This window comes from Gordionus sp. m RMFG-2023, chromosome 1, assembly GCF_954871325.1.
Source record: "Gordionus sp. m RMFG-2023 chromosome 1, tfGorSpeb1-WG-v2, whole genome shotgun sequence".
Taxonomy (NCBI): Eukaryota; Metazoa; Nematomorpha; class Gordioida; order Chordodea; family Parachordodidae; genus Gordionus; species Gordionus sp. m RMFG-2023.
This window is the reverse complement of record NC_088775.1, coordinates 67,489,060-67,509,814: the sequence shown is the minus strand read 5'-3', so window position 1 is coordinate 67,509,814 and position 20,755 is coordinate 67,489,060. Positions and strand designations below refer to the sequence as shown.

Sequence of the window (20,755 nt, the reverse complement as noted above, 5' to 3'; positions counted from 1 at the left end):
TCAAGTTTCAGAATATTTTTCTTAATCAATGATGGATAAATAATAAATGGGAATCAGAAATAACCCAGCACAAATATTTAAAAAAAATTATTATAGACTTGTTATATGTTTACAACAAAGCCAGACCTGCGGGTCTCTGATTTGTTATAATTACAAAAATATAAAAATATATAATTTTTAGCAGGCCTCAGATTTATTTTATGTATAAAAGTACTATTTTAGATAGATAGTCCTGCACAACAATCATTGGTATAAGAACATTATTGTGGTTTGCTCAACACTAAGTGCCAATGTTGTGATTCCCTAAATTTTTCTTTGGAAAAACCCTCAGATGGCAGATTCAAGAATTGCTGTCATAAGGGTAAAGTTAAGGTACCATCAATCAGATATATTCCTGTTTAACAAATCCTAAGAATGAATTTTATTCAATTCATCCATCTTTGAATAAAGGAGAAAATTCTGCTTTCCCGTCATTCTTGACGGGCTATCAGCTAGTATACATAATAATTTCGATATTTTATAAAAAATATTGAAAAATCTCAAGAGTTTTTAATTTCTTTTTAAACTAATAAATCTATATAATAATTCCTGAAATTAGAATTGGTTTACATAATTTTTTGTGCTACCCTATGGTGGTTTTTACCTAAAAATTAGCTAGGTAAGTCTTCCCAGATTTTTTTTTTTTTAAAAATTACTTTTTAATTAAAGGTAATTAAGAAATACTCGCCCTCGAATTCATAGCTGGAGTCTACGACTCGAGTTTAGAAACTAAGTTCTCAATGTGTCCAGTTTTCGGCCAGTCGACTAGACTTAGTCGATTAACAGCACTACCTATTCCAATCAAAAAAATCTAAAAATATACATACTTTTGCCTTATTTAAAGCCAATATCCTATTCTCTGAGGCGTCAATAGCGTTGTCCAATCTTTGAATTTCGGCTATTATGGAACTCTTGTAAGTCGAAAACCTGTTCTCTTCCATAGGTAGCGGCAACTTTTTAGTGGAAATATTAGGCTTACCCAAATTAAAAGCATTATTGATCGGGTTTTTAATTCCTGCACTGGGATTGATTAGATTGTTAACCTTCAAACCGCGAGAAGAAGAAAATGAGCTAACGTTCGATGGGAAAAAAGCTGAAGATCTGAAGTTGGGTGGTAGCTGATGAACCTGTTTAGGTTTAGCCCGCTTATTATCTAATGACGAAAGGCTCTTTGTACAAGGCTGTTGTCTGAGGTCGAAGGAACGTTGGGCCTGTTGAGATTCGGGCGTAATAAGTCGACTGACTTTTTCGGAGGCATCAGACATAGGCAATGGGGGGAGTGTCAAAATCTAAAGTGGCCAAAATATTTTTTTATTATTTATTAATTATTATTCTTGGTTATTTTCAAATTTTAGAAAAAAATAAAACATCCTTACCTAGATTCTTTATCATCAATTACAAGATAATTCCATTTCATATTCAGAAAAATTTTAATTTTTGATTATAGATTTATAAGACAAAAAAAATGATAAATAAAATTTCTAAATTAAAAATATTTCGATATTACGATTTCAAATTTAATAATTATGTATTTATAAATAATTATTATATTTTATTTAAAAGTAGCGAAGTAGTTAGGCTGTGTCCTGATTCGACTTATCGATACTCAATGCTGTTTAGACTAAGTTAAACAGCTTTTGAACTAGGATACCCTATTTTGGTTTGTTATAAAATTTTCTTTTATTAGTTGTAACTTTTCTTTTATAAGGTGAAATGGAAACATTATAAATTATAAAATATCTCGATTAAGTTAAAACAATATATATGGAATAAAATTTTAAGTTTTTATTGCTTTTGCTTTGCCTATTTATAACCGTTGGTTACACTTAATTTGAATAGTTTTAGTAATGTTAATTTTATTAAAAAAATTTAAAAAATCGGCTCAAATAAGGTTTCCTTGTTTAACTCCTAATATCTCCAAAAATATATGTTAGGAGGCTAAAATTTCAACCGATATATTATGAACTGGGATAGGTGTATTCAGAATTTTCATAAGAGGTGGAGGATTTTTTTTAAAAATTTTATTGAAATATTTTAAGCTTTGATCAGATTATATTTTTTAAGTAATTTTTTTACACTGCTTAAAAAACGAATCTTTTTAACTCAAAGACATAATTTTAAAATATACTAACTATACCTATTATTTTTTTTAGAAGTGCAACGATCCAATTTTTACCGATATAATATTTATTTCCAACGGTTGATCCGATACCGATATTTACATTGATTTTTTTTGTCGATAATAGAATAATAAATATCTGTGTAATCAGAAAATTTACTTATTCCGGCTCTTAAAAATCAAGAAAAGTCTCAAATCTTTAAAATTCTAAAAATATGTCTTTAAATTTGTAAAGGTTTTTATTTATGATATATATATAGTAAATTTGTAGAATGGTTTTTATTTATAAGATATATAGTAAATAATGTCTTATCTTATTAAATAATAGCCCTTAGAAAAGTAAAAACAAATTAAATATCAATATCAATTAATAAAATAATATAATAATGAAATTGAATATTATTAAATTAAAATAATATTGGATATTTTTCTTTTATAAAAATAAGAGCTTCAATTTTATGTTATAATAAGTTTTTCTTGTGAGGTCTATCAATATCTAGGTGTTGTTAAGCGGATCGATTTGAATCGATTTTTAAAACGACTAACTCAATTTTTATCTAAAAAATATCACGCAAGCCTGAGGATTTTGAACATAGAAAGACTTGGACATCTTTAACGAAATCTCGAGGTTTAAGCGATTGGCTATTAAATAAGGTTTTTAAAAATTGTCTCAATTCAATCCGTTTAAAAATACTATCTATATCATCAGCTGTGCTAAAGACTAATTCTGATGAAATACTTTTGTATGCCAAATACTTAAGTGCAAGGTTTGCCAAAGTTGGCAACCTTTAAGCATTAAACCTCCAATAATCAAGAGGAACGATAAAAGATAAAATATTGATCTTTGTTAATTAATCAAATTCAAATTCGCATAATGTAAAAAAACACTAAACATTTTTATTTTATAAGACACCTTTTTATGGGAGTTATGAAGCTTTATTGTGAGAAAGGGAAATTAGTATAAAAATAATTAAAAAATGTGTACAAAAATAAAAATATGCATAAAATCGGTATCGGTTAAGATTTTTAAAAAAATATAGGTCGATTCAATATAGGCGCCAATCTGATTGATATATGTAATATTGGTACAGCCTTAATTTTTTTAAATATTGTTTATAACAAATTATATTGTAATCGTTTTTTGAAGAGACGGGGGCGGAAGGAATGTAGTGGGAAATTTTATCGCTTAAAACTTACGAAATATGTCAAATTTTTCTATGGATGGGGATTTTTTACCCCCCCCCCCCTTCCTGTTATGTACATACATACCAAGTTAAATCCAAAACTAAAGGGAATAATCTGACAAGTGATTGTTGACATAAAATATCCTTATTAATGATCAATAACTATCTATACCTTTCTTGCATAATTCAGATAAGAATCAATGCCATGATGCATGGATTGGTCGTTTTTCAATTGTGGTAAAGATAAATCCAAAGCGTGACATTTGTCGAGAGCTGACGAAGTTTGATTGGGGGAATAATCCATTTGAATTCTAAATTCGAAACATAAATATTTTTAGTTTCTATTCGAGTAAATTAATAATATTATTAATTTGCTAAAAAGTGAAACCTATTAGGATTATTAATAAGAGAACAGTCACCGTTATAGGTAAATTCATTGTCTTGACTCTTCATTATATATTGGGAAGCTGTGGGGGAGGAAAAAAGTGGCGGGGCGAAAGGAGGTATGGCAAAAAAAGGGTGAGGGGGCAAATGAAATGGGTTGTCAGTTTTGGCGGGTGAAGAGACTGGGAGTGGTGGCCGGGTTGGGGGGTTGAAGAAGTATGGATGATGAGGTGGTAAGAGGGGTGGATAGAAGTAATTGGGATTCGTATGGGAGTACATTAGGGAGGAAAGAAGTAGGCTTTGTTGTTGTTGCTGCTGTTGCTGCAGATAGAATTGTTGCTGCTGTTGTTGCCTATGCAAAGCGGCCAGGGAAAGCAGAAATCTATCAAAAATAAAAATTAGATTAATATTACAAATACCTTAAATTTAAACTATAATCGCAAAAAACTCAATCAAAATACCATAATTAAAACAAATTGAAAAATATTCCATTCTTTGCCAAATAAGATTGGAGGCATAGTAAAAATTTTAAAGTAAATAACAAATAAAATAAACCTTTCCCTTCTTTCCTCAGAACCTCGGCCAATATCATCCGCCACGCCTTTATCGTCGTCATATTCGGTTCCAGAATTTTGGAAATACTGTTGAGTTTGTTTTGGGTCATTGAAGACATTTTGAAGTTGGGCCAGTTTTTGGACCATCTATTTAATTCAGAAGATATTGTTTGACATATTTATGAAAAAATATTTATATCTTTTTATTAATTTTTTGGGGTGGGGTGAGGGGTAAAAACCTTCTTCGTAAAAAAACATATCACGTGAAAATAATTAAAAATTATTATACGCACTTATTTTATTCTAAGTAATCAGTATATATACATTGTCGAGCTAGGGTTGAAAGACTTAAAAATGATTATTAGCCCATTTTATAATTATTATCTTCTACAAAGTTAAGAGGTATATACTAGAGGTCTGCAATTGATTTGAGACGGGTTAAATTTACTTTCAAAACAATGGGCGAGAGGATCAATTAAAAAAAATTTTTTTAAACAAAATGTAAAATTTTTGAGGCGAAATGAGAACGAGCTTATATTTATTTATAAAAAAATAATTTTATTTTATATTTTATATTTTATAAGTTTAAATAAAAATTTATTAAAATAAAATATATAAAGAGCTAAACCAACTTTTTGATCAGTTCGGGCCCAAGTTGGCAGTAAAAAATTTTTAGCGCCCGTATTTAAATATTAAAAACCCAGCCCAAGCTCATAATAAGTTTCTAAAAATTTTTCAACAAGCCCACATCCAAAAATTAAATTTATTATTGTTTAATGAAAATAAACAATATTTCATAGTACTTCGGCAACCATTTTGTTTCCAATACTGAAAATTTTTATTATCAGAAGAAAAATGCAACTGTTTTAAATAAGCTAAATTTAAACCCATTAAAACCGCTAAAAATATAACATTAAGCCCGAACCTGACCTATGAAGGTTTTTGCAACTTAACAGGGATTTTAATAAATAAATTTATGATAAAGTATCAAACCTCATTGTCTGCAATTCCGGGAAAGGGCATGACTTTTGGCTTGAGTAGAGCCGTTTGAAGCTGACGTGAAAGGTCAAATGGAGGCTGTAATAGAGGATAGGTGTTTCTAGTGCCTTCGTCGACAGACAATTTGAGCGTTGCCTTATTATCCACCGGGGGATAAGAAAACGGGTAACCACCCGGGCCCATGATCGGGTTTTTGTGACTTGCAGGTATAAGATCGGGTAAAGCGGCCCTTTTCAAATTGGCGGGAACAAAAAAACCGTCAGGGTTGGCTTGAACAGGGGAAGCGAAATAAAGGGGTATGTTGTTGATTAGACCCGGGATATCTCTATGGTGTTGTTGCATCAATCAGCAATAAGAATGAGTTGCAAGACTGTAGAAAAGGAGAGAAAGGCCAAACAAATTATAGCTGTTGTAATCGAAATGAGCCCTCATCGTAAAATTAAGATTTGAAGGGTCTAAACTTGCAAAATCTAATAAGGAGTGAATATTTGATTGAATTTTGCATTGTCTTTTTGATATCTAAGGAGCGAAATGCTAAATAAATGAATAATTTTTTAATAATAATGAATACCATATCGGAATGAATGATTATATCTAAACATTGAATAATTCACTATTAAAATGTGATATGTAGGGCTGTAACGATATTAAATATCGGGTCGGCACCGATATTTAACTTTCAAAAAATATCCGATATTTTTTATTGTTTTTGGTTATTTTATGATTGTATATAGTGTTGCGTAATCGGCTAAAAACTACGCCTAAGCCTAATAAGGCTAAGCCTAAAAATCGGCTAAGCCTAATTAGGTAAGCCTAAAAATCGGCTAAAACTAAAAATCGGCTAAACCTAATTAGGTTAAGCCTAAAAATCGGCTAAGCCTATATAAATCTGTTAAAATTAAATTAGTCAAAATTCTGCATCGATGCTTAGTATTAATTATTATTTATTTATTTTAGTAAAATAATTTATTTTATTTATATTTAATGTAAATATTTTATTATTATCAACAAATAAACATGATATGATTTAATATTTTTTATTTATATTATTATATTTTAAATGAAAATAAATTTATTTATTTGATGTTATTTTTTTAAAAAAAATCATATGCTGCTATATTGTAAATTGTAATATTCTTTTTAATATAATTTATTAGTGATTTTCACAATCTTCTTTATAAATACATCTTTTATTGAGGAATTATATTGTAAATTTTATTAGATAAATAAACAATCTTTTAGGTGAAATCTTTTATAATTTTTTTAAAATTATCTATTTTTTATTAAATGAGGTGAATTTTATGAAACTTTTTTGATGATTTTATATGATCTTTTTAAGGATAATATTTTAATGTGACAATTGTCATAATCGTTATTATTAAAGTTTTTTGAATTTTTTTGACGACAATATGTTAAAATAAGTATTAATAATATGTTTAAATAAAAATTTAGTGACATAGAAAATTGACAATTGTCATAATCGTTATTTTTAAAGTTTTTTGAATTTTTTTGAAGAAAATATGTTAAAATAAGTATTAAAAACATGTTTAAATAAAAATTTAGGAAGATGTACCATAGAAAAGTGACAATTGTCACAATCGTTATTTTATATGTTTTTTGAATTTTTTTGAAGAAAATAGGTTAAAATAAGTATTAATAACATGTGTAAATATAAATTTAGTGAAGATGTACCAATGAAAAGTGACATTTGTCATAATCGTTATTTTATAAGTTTTTTGAATTTTTTTGAAGAAAATAGGTTAAAATAAGTATTAATAACATGTGTAAATATAAATTTGGTGAAGATAATAGGTTAAAATAAGTATTAATAACATGTGTAAATATAAATTTAGTGAAGATGTACGAAAAGTGACATTTGTCATAATCGTTATATTTAAAGTTTTTTGAATTTTTTTGAAGAAAATATGTTAAAATAAGTAGTAAAAACATGTTTAAATAAAAATTTAGTGAAGATGTACCATAGAAAAGTGACAATTATCATAATCGTTATTTTATAAGTTTTTGGAATTTTTTTGAAGAAAATATGTTAAAATAAGTATTAAAAACATGTTTAAATAAAAATTTAGTGAAGATGTACCATAGAAAAGTGACAATTGTCATAATCGTTATTTTATAAGTTTTTTGAATTTTTTTGAAGAAAATATGTTAAAATAAGTATTGATAACATGTTTAAATAAAATTTAGTGAAGATGTACCATAGAAAATTGACATTGTCATAATGGTTATTTTTAAAGTTTTTTGAATTTTTTGACGAAAATATGTTAAAATAAGTATTAATAACATGTGTAAATATAAATTTAGTGAAGACAATGAAAAGTGACAATTGTTATAATCGTTATTTTTAAAATTTTTTGAATTTTTTTGACGAAAATATGTTAAAATAAGTATTAATAACATGTGTAAATATAAATTTAGTGAAGATGTACCAATGAAAAGTGACAATTGTCATAATCGTTATTCTTAAAGTTTTTTGAATTTTTTTGACGAAAATATTTTAAAATAAGTATATATAACATGTTAAATAAAAATTTAGTGAAGATGTACTATAGAAAAGTGACAATTGTCATAGTCGTTATTTTTAAAATTTCTTTGATGTAAATGGGTAAAAATATAGATTGTAAAATTAAAATTGCCTGAGTATATGCTATAGAAAAACATATGGTAATAATAGATTCTTCCCCAATAACAGGAGCAAATTGGCATTTTATTACATTTGTTCATCGGGTCAGAAATTAATATGCAAAATTTATATCATAATATCTAATCCTAAGTTAGAAATTATTATTTTTTTACCAATTTTCACCAGACAATCTTGCTTAAAATTTGGGTAAACTATTTTTTCTATTTTAAAATCAATATCGATGCAAGTTAACTATTTTCGTCAAAAAAAATCAAAAAACTTTAAAAATAACGATTATGACAATTGTCGCTTATATAGAGTACATCTTCACTAAATTTCTATTTAAACATGTTATCAATACTTATTTTAAAATATCTTTGTCAATAAAATTCAAAAAACTTTAAAAATAACGATTATGACAATTGTCACTTTTCATTGGTACATCTTCACTAAATTTATATTTACACATGTTATTAATACTTATTTTAACATATTTTCGTCAAAAAAATTCAAAAACTAAAAATAACGATTATGACAATTGTCACTTTTCTATGGTACATCTTCACTAAATTTTTATTTAAACATGTTTTTAATATTTATTTTAACATATTTTCTTCAAAAAAAATCAAAAAACTTAAAAATAACAATTATGACAAATGTCACTTTTCATTGGTACATCTTCACTAAATTTATATTTACACATGTTATTAATACTTATTTTAACATATTTTCTTCAAAAAAATTCAAAAAACTTTAAAATAAACGATTATGACAAATGTCACTTTTCATTGGTACATCTTCACTAAATTTATATTTACACATGTTATTATTACTTATTTTAACATATTTTCGTCAAAAAAATTCAAAAAACTTTAAAAATAGCGATTATGACAATTGTCAGTTTTCATTGGTACATCTTCACTAAATTTATATTTACACATGTTATTAATACTTATTTTAACATATTTTCGTCAAAAAAATTCAAAAAACTTTAAAAATAGCGATTATGACAATTGTCACTTTTCTATGGTACATCTTCACTAAATTTTTATTTAAACATGTTTTTAATACTTATTTTAACATATTTTCTTCAAAAAAATTCAAAAAACTTTAAAAATAACGATTATGACAATTGTCACTTTTCTATGGTACATCTTCACTAAATTTTTATTTAAACATGTTTTTAATACTTATTTTAACATATTTTCTTCAAAAAAATTCAAAAAACTTTAAAAATAACGATTATGACAATTGTCAATTTTCTATGGTACATCTTCACTAAATTTTTATTTAAACATGTTATTAATACTTATTTTAACATATTGTCGTCAAAAAAATTCAAAAAGCTTTAAAAATAACGATTATGAAAATTGTCACTTTTCTTTGGTACATCTTCACTAAATTTATATTTACACATGTTATTAATACTTATTTTAACATATTTTCGTCAAAAAAATTCAAAAAACTTTAAAAATAACGATTATGACAATTGTCACTTTTCTATGGTACATCTTCACTAAATTTATATTTACACATGTTATTAATACTTATTTTAACATATTTTCGTCAAAAAAATTCAAAAAACTTTAAAAATAGCGATTATGACAATTGTCACTTTTCATTGGTACATCTTCACTAAATTTATATTTACACATGTTATTAATACTTATTTTAACCTATTTTCTTTAAAAAAATTCAAAAAACGTATAAAATAACGATTATGACAATTGTCACTTTTCTATGGTACATCTTCACTAAATTTATATTTACACATGTTATTATTACTTATTTTAACATATTTTCGTCAAAAAAATTCAAAAATAGCGATTATGACAATTGTCAGTTTTCATTGGTACATCTTCACTAAATTTATATTTACACATGTTATTAATACTTATTTTAACATATTTTCGTCAAAAAAATTCAAAAAACTTTAAAAATAACGATTATGACAATTGTCACTTTTCTATGGTACATCTTCACTAAATTTATATTTACACATGTTATTAATACTTATTTTAACATATTTTCTTCAAAAAAATTCAAAAAACTTTAAAAATAACGATTATGACAATTGTCACTTTTCTATGGTACATCTTCACTAAATTTTTATTTAAACATGTTTTTAATACTTATTTTAACATATTTTCTTCAAAAAAATTCAAAAAACTTTAAAAATAACGATTATGACAATTGTCAATTTTCTATGGTACATCTTCACTAAATTTTTATTTAAACATGTTATTAATACTTATTTTAACATATTGTCGTCAAAAAAATTCAAAAAACTTTAAAAATAACGATTATGACAATTGTCACTTTTCTTTCGTACATCTTCACTAAATTTATATTTACACATGTTATTAATACTTATTTTAACATATTTTCGTCAAAAAAATTCAAAAAACTTTAAAAATAGCGATTATGACAATTGTCACTTTTCATTGGTACATCTTCACTAAATTTATATTTACACATGTTATTAATACTTATTTTAACCTATTTTCTTCAAAAAGATTCAAAAAACGTATAAAATAACGATTATGACAATTGTCACTTTCTATGGTACATCTTCACTAAATTTTTATTTAAACATGTTTTTAATACTTATTTTAACATATTTTATTCAAAAAAATTCAAAAAACTTTAAAAATAACGATTATGACAATTGTCAATTTTCTATCACTAAATTTTTATTTAAACATGTTATTAATACTTATTTTAACATATTGTCGTCAAAAAAATTCAAAAATAACGATTATGACAATTGTCACTTTTCTTTGGTACATCTTCACTAAATTTATATTTACACATGTTATTAATACTTATTTTAACCTATTTTCTTCAAAAAAAATCAAAAAACTTATAAAATAACGATTATGACAATTGTCACATTAAAATATTATCCTTAAAAAGATCATATAAAATCATCAAAAAAGTTTCATAAAATCCACCTCATTTAATAAAAAATAGATAATTTTAAAAAAATGATAAAAAAATTATAAAAGATTTCACCTAAAAGATTGTTTATTTATCTAATAAAATTTACAGTATAATTCCTCAATAAAAGATGTATTTATAAAGAAGATTGTGAAAATCACTAATAAATTATATTAGGCTGTGTCCAAAGTATCAAAAAAATTTAATCGCTAGATTTGCGCAAATTGCGCGATTAAATTTTTTTGATACTTTGGACACAGCCTTAAAAAGAATATTACAATTTTACAATATAGCAGCATATTATTTTTTTTATTAAAATAACATCAAATAAATAAATTTATTTTCATTTCAAAATATAATAATATAAATAAAAAATATTAAATCATATCATGTTTATTTGTTGATAATAAAAAAATATTTACATTAAATATAAATAAAATAAATTATTTTACTAAAATAAATAAATAATAATTAATGCTAAGCATCGATGCAGAATTTTGACTAATTTATTTTAGCCAATTTTTAGGCTTAGCCCATTTTTAGGCTTGGCCAATTTTTAGGCTTAGCCGATTTTTCCACCTAAAATCTCGGCTAAGCCGTTTTTAGTCGGCTAAAATTAGCCAATTACGCAACACTAATTGTATATATAATCGTATAATTTTTTATTATTTTATAAATAATTTCATAATAAATTAATCAGGGGTGCGAACCGAACCGCAAAACCGGAATGAACCGTTATGATTTTCTGAACCGTAACCTTAACCGAACCGTTATGAAGAAAATATTAAAAGAGCGAACCAAATATTTTTATATTATCAACATTATATATCAAATAATACCAGGTTTGTTGTTTTTTCTTTAAATACTTAATTTATAAGAGATTAGACAATTTATCTGTTAATTAGATAAGATATCTTAAAATCAGACATAATTATTCTTGGCTAAATTAACAAATTTATATATAAGATATTAATAAGCTTTTAGAATAATACCTGCTAATAATTAGGAAAAAATTATACAATTCTATTATTAATAAATAACATCTATTTACATTCCTTTTTATATCATATGGTTTATTTTTTATCTCATTATAAAAACTTGGATCATAGAATTTAAATGACAATAAATAAAATAGTCAGCAATATTTTAATGATATAATAATTTTTTATTTATAATCATTGTTTTTTTAAATTCAGAATTCTAATATTATAAAATCTAAATAATCAGAATATTTAAATTCTAAATACTATGCCTACGTGTTCGTATTCGAAGGATAATTAGATGATGATTTTGAAGATTTATTAAAGTCGCATGAAAGTCTTAATAAGAATAATTCTCAGGGCATCGAAAATTATAATAAATGTATAGAAATAGAATATATAATTCGGTCATTTGATAATATAGAGAGATTAGAAAAAGATACTAATCTTTTGAATTATTGGGAAAATGTAAAGAATAGTATGCCAGAACTTTATAAGTTAGCTATAACTGTGCTAGCAGTTCCAGCTACGCAGGTCTCCGTAGAAAGAGCATTTTCAAGCCTTAAGTTTATACTCTCTGCGCAGAGAACTAAATTAAATATCCTGAATTATTAGAAAATATTTTAGTTATCCGTTCGAATTATCTTTTTAAACCTAAATAGTATAATACATATTATTTTATTGATTATTGTATTTACGCATGTTTGTTTTTATTTTATTTATTTATGAAATAAAAAAAAACTAATTTGTCTATTTTATATTTCCTAAATTTAATAAAAATATCTATTAGATTATCATGGATAAATTAAATAAGAAATTATAAACTAAAAAGATTTTTCTCTAAAATTAATATATACATGGTTAATGATTAATTTTTTTTAAAATTAAATTTATAAAAACCGGAACAAACCGAAAAGAACCGTTATAAATTATAAACCGAACCGAACCGATATGATTTTTTTAAAAAACCGAAATGGAACAAAACCTTTATAAAATTTTAAACTAAAAACCGGAACGAACTCCTGAAATTAATCAAAGGAACTAAAATACAATTTATTTGGAAATGTTTAAAAAAATATAGTTTAAATAAAACCGAATATATTAAGTCGCCATATTAGCTATAAATATTAAAAATAAATGTAATATATTTTAAAAAAATCGTATAAAATTCGGGCCAGACCAAGCCGAATTTTTTATTTTAATCTAGGCCGAGCAAATGGTACCTCTGCTGGTTTCCGTTTATAACATCTAACGAGTCACATTCAGTTAGTGTTGCTAAACGGCTCGATTAAGCCAATTTTAATAAGAGTTAACTCAAGATTTTGGACAAAAGTAAATTACTCTTGCTTGTTGATTCTGCCAACAGCTGAAAGGTTTGGACTTCTATTGGCGAAATTTCGAAGCTTATGCAATAATATTTTGGTTAAAATTTTGAAACATTGCAAATATTTTAAATGAGATTATTAACTTTTGGAGAATAAAACAAAATACACTCAATCATTCGTGAAAGTTAGCGGTTTTTTTTAATATAAAATATTGATATTATTTATGACATTAATACAAAAATAAATGGTAAAAAAATCAATATAAATATCGGATCGATATCGGATTTTTAGTAATATCGTATCGGTGAAAAATTTGTGTCGGCACAGCCCTGGGGCATTAGGAGCGGGAGCTAGCTACTTTTAAAAAGGAGCGTTAACAACTCTGAAAAAAGGTATTCACGTGCTATGGCGTATGATACATAGTAGATCTGGGGTGCAAGATTAGCGAATGAGTTTTACCAAAATAAATATTCAATACCAAAATTCATGCTTAACCTTTGATAAATATGTGAATCATATTTTAATAGCAAATTTATATATCCAAAATGATGAGTTTTAAAATTAACCATGTTCAGAAGTAGTGGAGGTTTGTGTAGGAGCGTACTGAATATCGCTGCAGATACAGCGCAATGTCAAATAAAGGGATACCTCAAGTTAGGTGAAAGGATGATTTATTTAGGTGAACCCCATAATTTTGTGGTACGCTTCTAGCTTTATGAATGTACAGCAAAGAATTATATATTGTGGTTCATGAATTCAGTAGGAGGAATGTGTATGAATTTTGAAGGAAATTGGTTACAAAAAAATATAATTCAGATTTATTTGATGGCATGCTAACAATAAATCTCAAGCAGCTACTGATAAGTTACACATATTCATTTTAGTTTATAAATAATTAGGCCAGTAGGAATTCAGGCCAAGGGAAGAGAAACTATTACCTATTTTTAAACAGCAAGGCGAACTTTGAGGACAAAAAAAATTGGACCGGGTAGGACTTGCACATTATAAAATATAATATATCATATAAAATTAAATTAAAAGGAAAAATTGTGGCGACGTTTTTCCAATTTTTATTAATGCGCTTTAAAAAAAATTAATATCTCCTTAATCCCCTTAGGTTTTATTAATTTAATATAAAATATTAATCATGTATGAGAGTGAAGGACGAGTAAATAGAAAGATAAATTTTTTAAAAATTTACCCTGCTTAAAAAAATGAACGATATTGACATTGATAAAATCAAACAAATATCATTTTAAAAAACAAGAAAATAATAACATAATTTATATCCTTTCAGCTCAAAGTGAAAAGAAATTAGCATTCATGCAAAATATCGCGCTGATTCTATAACCAAACTCAGTTTATAATACATTATAACATGTTTATGGCAAATTTATGCTTTCTCACAGGGTTTAATAGGGATTAAATCTTTTGGGATTTTTCAAATTTTAAAAAATCTTTTGGGATTCTCTTAAATTTTTAATCATTTTTTTGAGACGCTGAAAAGATTTTTTTTAGATTTATTATTTTATTTATTTTTCGATAAAATATATAAATATTTGTTTTAATATTAAATTAAATATTTTTTAATTTTAATTTTTATAATATTTTATTGGTTATTTTTAAGGTTAATATTTTTTAAGATATATATCAGTTATTTTTAATGGTAATTTTATATTGTTTTGGTGATTTTTTCCATATAATTTATGCGTTTATTTTTAATGGATTTTTTTTCATATAATTTTTTTTAATATAGTTTTTATTAAATTATTTTTAAATAATATTTTTATACGTTATTTTTTCGATATAATCTTTTTTATTAAATTTTTTTTATATAATATTTCATGCGTTATTTTTAATAGTAATTTTTTCTATATAATTTTTTATGTGTTATATTTTAAATGGATTTTTTTTTAAATAATATTTTTATTCGTTTTTTTTAATGGTGATTATATATATATTTTTTTATATTAAATTACTTTTATACTTTGACGCGTTATTTTTAATGGTATTTTTCTAAATAATTTTTTATAATATATATTTTTTATTTTTTTTATATAGTATTTTATGCGTTATTTTTAAAGGTGGTTTTTTTCTATAAAATTTTTTTTAAATATATATTAATTTAGTTTTTTTACATATTTTATATGAAAATATTTCTGCATTTTAGTAAAAGATGGTTTTGAAATATAATAAATTTAATTACAGCTTTTAGTTTTTATATGAAAATGGCAATTGTCATAATTTTTATTCTTAGATTTTATCAAATTATCTTAATTAAAATTTATAAAGCTATATATTTTAAACAGTTTGCAATGTAATTCTACTGGCTTCATAGTTACGTGACAATGGACATAATCTATATTTTAAGACATTTTAAAATATATTTATGAAGATTGGTAAAATACTTTATAGATGTTGACATCCTATTTCAATGATAATATAACATTGTATTATGATAATTGTCATAATATTTATTTTAAAATTTAAAAAAAAATTTGATGAAAATTGGCAAAATAAATATCTCAAAAATTTTGGAATTTAACTCTGTTAATAATATTTCCTGTTGAGGTCACAATGGTCATATCTATATTTTAAGACATTTTAAATATATTTAACGAAAATGTATAAATAATACACGTGGTTATCTTATTTCATTTACTCTATAACATTGTATTATGACGATTGTCATAATCATTATTTTAATACTTTAAGAAGAAATTTTGACCAAAATTGTATAAAATTAAGTATCTTAAAAATTCTAGATTGTAACTCAAGTGACAATATCCTGGTTAAATGTCAATGGGCATACTTCACATTTCAAGACATTTAAAAATACATGTTGATAAAAATTGGTATATTAAAAATGTTGCAATTTTATTATATAACATGACAATTGTCATAATCATTATTTTAGAACCGTTAAAAAAATTTTGATAAAAATTGTCAGTCAGAATATATAGTATAATTGATATTGTCATTATATGATATTTTAAATAATTTTAACAAAAAGTGGTAAGAATATTTGTTTTTAACAATATTTTTAATAATTATTTAAGTAATGTAGAAATATGACAATTCTTCTAGCAAGCTTGCAAGTTTATCAATATAATTTTTTTAAGATAATAGCTCGCCACTCTAATTATAATTCCTTCTCAATAAAAATACACTGTTTTTTTTAGATATCATGAATCTATCTAGATATGGGAAAAGAGAATTAACTTGTGTATAAGACCAAAAAGAGCTTACAAGCTAAATATATGATACACAATGTAAAAAAAAACCTTCTTGGTGTGGAATGAAACTTAATTTAATACTCATCCCTTTAAAAAAATATTGCTACATTATTTAATTTAAATTAATACCTTTTAAGAAATATAACAATTTCTAATAAATAATATGAATATTTGCCTATGAAGAAATCATTTGCTTCTTACTATTATATGCTCAGAAAAGATTGGGACTTATAAAACCATACTTTAAATATTTGTATTATTTTTTAAATTATTTAATATAATTTATAACATCATTATCATTAAGAAAACTATTGGAAACCTTTTTTAAAAGGAGGGTACACATCCTGAATTTAACAAATTAAATTTTTTTTTTAGAATATTGAGATCCGAATTATACAATTAACAATTAATTATGTCAAAAATTGAAACAATTGAAATACAAATTAAATCAAGATTTTTTTATCTAATAATAATGATTATTAGTACAATTTAATATTTTTTTTCGAAAATTATTTAATTTAAAAAAAATCTGTCTTGTCATTCCTTATATCATTATATTAAGTATTTTGATCAAATTTAGTCAATAAAATTTTATTTAAAATATTGATTTAAATCATTAATTTTTTAGGGGTGATTTAAATCAAATTGATTTTTTTTGCCAACCCTAGTCATAATACAATGTTATAATATCAGTGAATAAGATCTCAACATCTATAATATTTATTTTGACATTTTAATATATGTTAAAATGTCTTCAAATATAAAATATAACCATTGCCCAGGAAATATTGCCATTAGAATTGCATTGCAAAATGTTTAAGATATTTAGCCTTACCAATTTTAATTAAGATAATTTGATAAAGTCTAAAAATAAAAACAATATAATAATGTAACTATAATATATATAAAAACCGTGTAACACTCAAAGTGAACAGTTATAGTGTCACAATTTAAAATATATATTTAAAAATGGTTAATTTTGAAAAGTATCTGTGGCCTAATCGCAAGAACGTCGCTTACAAATCTGATGGCTTAGGGTTCGGATCATTTTTTTTAATCCAACTTGGTATTTTTTTTCTTCTTAATCCCACTTGGTAATACCGTCCTTTAGAATAATTTTTAGGCCCAGCCCGAGTATATTTAAAATAATAAAATATGGCCTAACCGTACCTATATCAAAATATATTTTCTTAAAATCAGGATCATCATGAAGAATGGATCCATATCATGAGAAAATGCAAACTTATTCAAAACTCTGTGGAAAACAATTTACCCAGTAGTGCTTTGTGGCTTCCATTGTAAATAAAAAAACTCTTAAGGAAGAATCCATTCCCACAATCTAATAAATATTTGCATTTTATATGGCAACTAACTGATATCCCACAAAAATGACAAGGAATTAGTATTTTCCTTAATTTGATGATGGATATATCAGAAATAAGTCTATATGAGGTGTGAATCAGAAATTTACCTTATTTAGATGAGAATTAATTTCAAAAATTTCATTATTCTTATAATATGTTAATGAAGTTTATATAAACTTATTGCATTCAATATGAACAAATATTTGAAACACGTTTGAATATACTTTTTTTTAATTATATAAATTTCCTTATTCTTTTTAATTTTTATTATTTATGTACTCAATAAAAAATATAATCCTGCTAAATAAGGGTTTTTTGTATATTGTTATCATGGAAACAGATTTTGGATTTAAACTTATTAAGAATGAGTCAAATTGGGGCTTCAGGAAAATTAAAAACCAATTATTTTAGGAAGAGCATCACAGATTGTTCCATCATCAAGATTCCAAATTTATAACGAAATCAAATTTAGATTTAAGATAATAGATGAGACAATGAATAGCAAGGAAAAATAAACGAGGACGTGTGACTCCTGCTGAATCCTTTGGTCAGAATCTATAACATGTGGGCTGAATAAAGGAGTGAATAAACAGGAAATTTGCAATAAAAACAATTTATGAAATTTGTTATTGAAAGCATTTTTAAAGTCTACTTTGATAATAGCCATGTTAGGAGTAGGATTTTGGATATAATACAAATGACATGTGAAGCTCTTTTGCCTTGTCCCTTAACACCAAATCCTAATTGATACGTATAATTAATAAGTTAAGACCCTGGGTTTAGACCCGTGACAATTATTTTGCTATTAATCTTAATAGCTCGTTGCAATGGGGTGGATATCACCAAAGTGTTTGTGAGATATTTAAGTTTGCCCCATGATTGATTTGAATCTATGATGACAGGTGCTTTTTAAAAGAGTATTTAGGAAGGTTTTAAAGCATTTAAATTATTCTGATGAATGTAGATTTTATACGAAGTGGGAGGGCAAAAACCATAGCGCAGAGGATGTGAAAAATTTATCAAAAGAATTGATAAATATCATAACTCACAAATTATATTTTTTTTATTCCATATTTTTAATAATATATTTGGCCTTTTCTCTAAAAATTTATAGAGATCTTGGAAGAATGAATACGGGTAATCTATTCCTCTCATTTGACTATTCTGATTCATCTATCTTCAAATAAAGGCAAACTTAATTATTTATCTATAAGGAGAAAATTCTGATTCCCCGTCATTCTTGACGGGTTATCAGCTAGTATAAAAAATAATTTAATAAAAGAATATATATTAAAAAAATATATAGAAAAAATCACCATTTTAAATAAAAATATTATTTAAATTTTTTTTATTCATTTATATCACCAATATTATAAAAAAATAAATAATATTTTGAGAATATACTATATTAATGTGCAATTTTAAAATAATATATAATAATAAACAAATATATATATTAGTAATAAGGAGAAAAAAAACAAAAAGAGAGGGGGAAACCGTCACAAAAAGTATTGAGGTTAAAACAAATCATTTTGTAGGCTGCCTATGAAGCTAATATAATTTGCCTTGTGTATCGCTATGGCGAGTCTTTGTCTTAAGAAGAAGCCTTCGCGAGGTTAACCCGTTAGTTGATGAATGTGAGAGCCAAGTTCCTTGAAAAAAGATAAGGCACATTTCCCAAAAGTTGTAAGGGTTGTGGAAATGATGGGAATGAAAATGTATTCTTGAGAAATTTCAGAATATTTAGATATTTTAAGTGACTCCTTTTTCTCAAAAATATGCAAGTGAATCAATTCATATTAAAGGTGCACTCAGATTGGTGTCCACACATGACTCTCTGGCTGAACCTTCCATTTCCACTTATATAAAGTTATGTCAAAAACACCCTACAGCTAACATTATCCCAATTTCCCCTCAACCTCACTCAACTTGTGCTTCTCTTTTTACTTCGGAAGAAGTGAGGAAAGCTATTCTTTCCTTTCATCGTGATTCTGCTCATGGTCTTGATGGCATACGCCCCATTTTTCTCCAGGACATCACTTCCCCCTCTACATGCTCACAAACATCCATTCTTTCTAAATTAACAAACATCTACAACAAAATTTTAAACGGTGAAGTTCCAAATTTTGTTTCTCCTATCCTTTTTGGTGCTAGGCTAATCGCATTTTAAAAGCCCAATAATGATATCAGACCAATAGCCATTAATTCTACCTTTCGTCGTTTAGTCGCCAAGATGATATCATCTCGAATTAAGCATGATGCTTCACGTCTCTTAAACCCCTTCCAACTTGGTGTTGGGATCCCCGGTGGCTGTGAAGCAGTGGTACATATGACTAGATTATATCTCGAAAATCTACCCTCTAATGAATCCTTAGTTAAAATAGACTTCTCTAATGCTTATAATACACTCTTCCGGAACACCTTCCTGAGTTCCTTTAGTACTCTTTTTCCCAGTTATACAAGGTTCTTTTATTCTTGTTATCAACAGCCTTCCACCCTTCGATTTGATACCTTTAAAATTCCTCCATTGAGGGCATTCAACAGGAAGACCCTCTAGGTTCCCTATTTTTCTGTTTAGGTATTAATGACATCATTAAATCCATTAATACGATCTGCTCATTATCCTAACATGCTTGGTATATTGATGATGGTATCCTTGGCGGTTCTAATAATGAGATCAATAAAGCCATGAATATTATCAAGGAGGCTGGATCTGCTATCGGACTCTCAATCAATCCTATGAAATCTGAATTTATTCCTATCAATTCTATCAAACCTAATTCAAATAAATTCAAACTAACTACCCTTGATGGACTTCATCATTTAGGTGCCCCTATGGGTGGTAACGCTGCTATATCTTTTTTCCTCCAGTCCACACTTGAAACATTTTGATTTGGCTGATTTATTTTCCCTACTTCCCTCCCATAAAGCCTTTTACCTCGTGAAAAATTTTTCCAATATTCCCCGTATTCTTTATGCACTTCGTTCAA

At 25.4% G+C, this 20,755-nt stretch overlaps 1 protein-coding gene across 4 annotated transcripts in view; it reads right to left on the bottom strand.

The window, feature by feature from the left end:
- Positions 1 to 20,755, bottom strand: part of LOC135931506 (uncharacterized) — a 106,431-nt gene that overhangs the window by 38,878 nt on the left and 46,798 nt on the right. For all 4 annotated transcript variants that reach the window (XM_065468673.1, XM_065468671.1, XM_065468672.1 and 1 more), the window contains exons 2-6: positions 5,274 to 5,813; positions 4,282 to 4,427; positions 3,731 to 4,108; positions 3,515 to 3,653; positions 867 to 1,328 (exon numbers count right to left, since the gene is read on the bottom strand). In XM_065468673.1, the coding sequence (XP_065324745.1) occupies positions 867 to 1,328; positions 3,515 to 3,653; positions 3,731 to 4,108; positions 4,282 to 4,427; positions 5,274 to 5,621 (1,473 nt within the window). In that variant the 5' untranslated portion in view covers positions 5,622 to 5,813. The remainder of the gene's footprint in view (positions 1 to 866; positions 1,329 to 3,514; positions 3,654 to 3,730; positions 4,109 to 4,281; positions 4,428 to 5,273; positions 5,814 to 20,755) is intronic.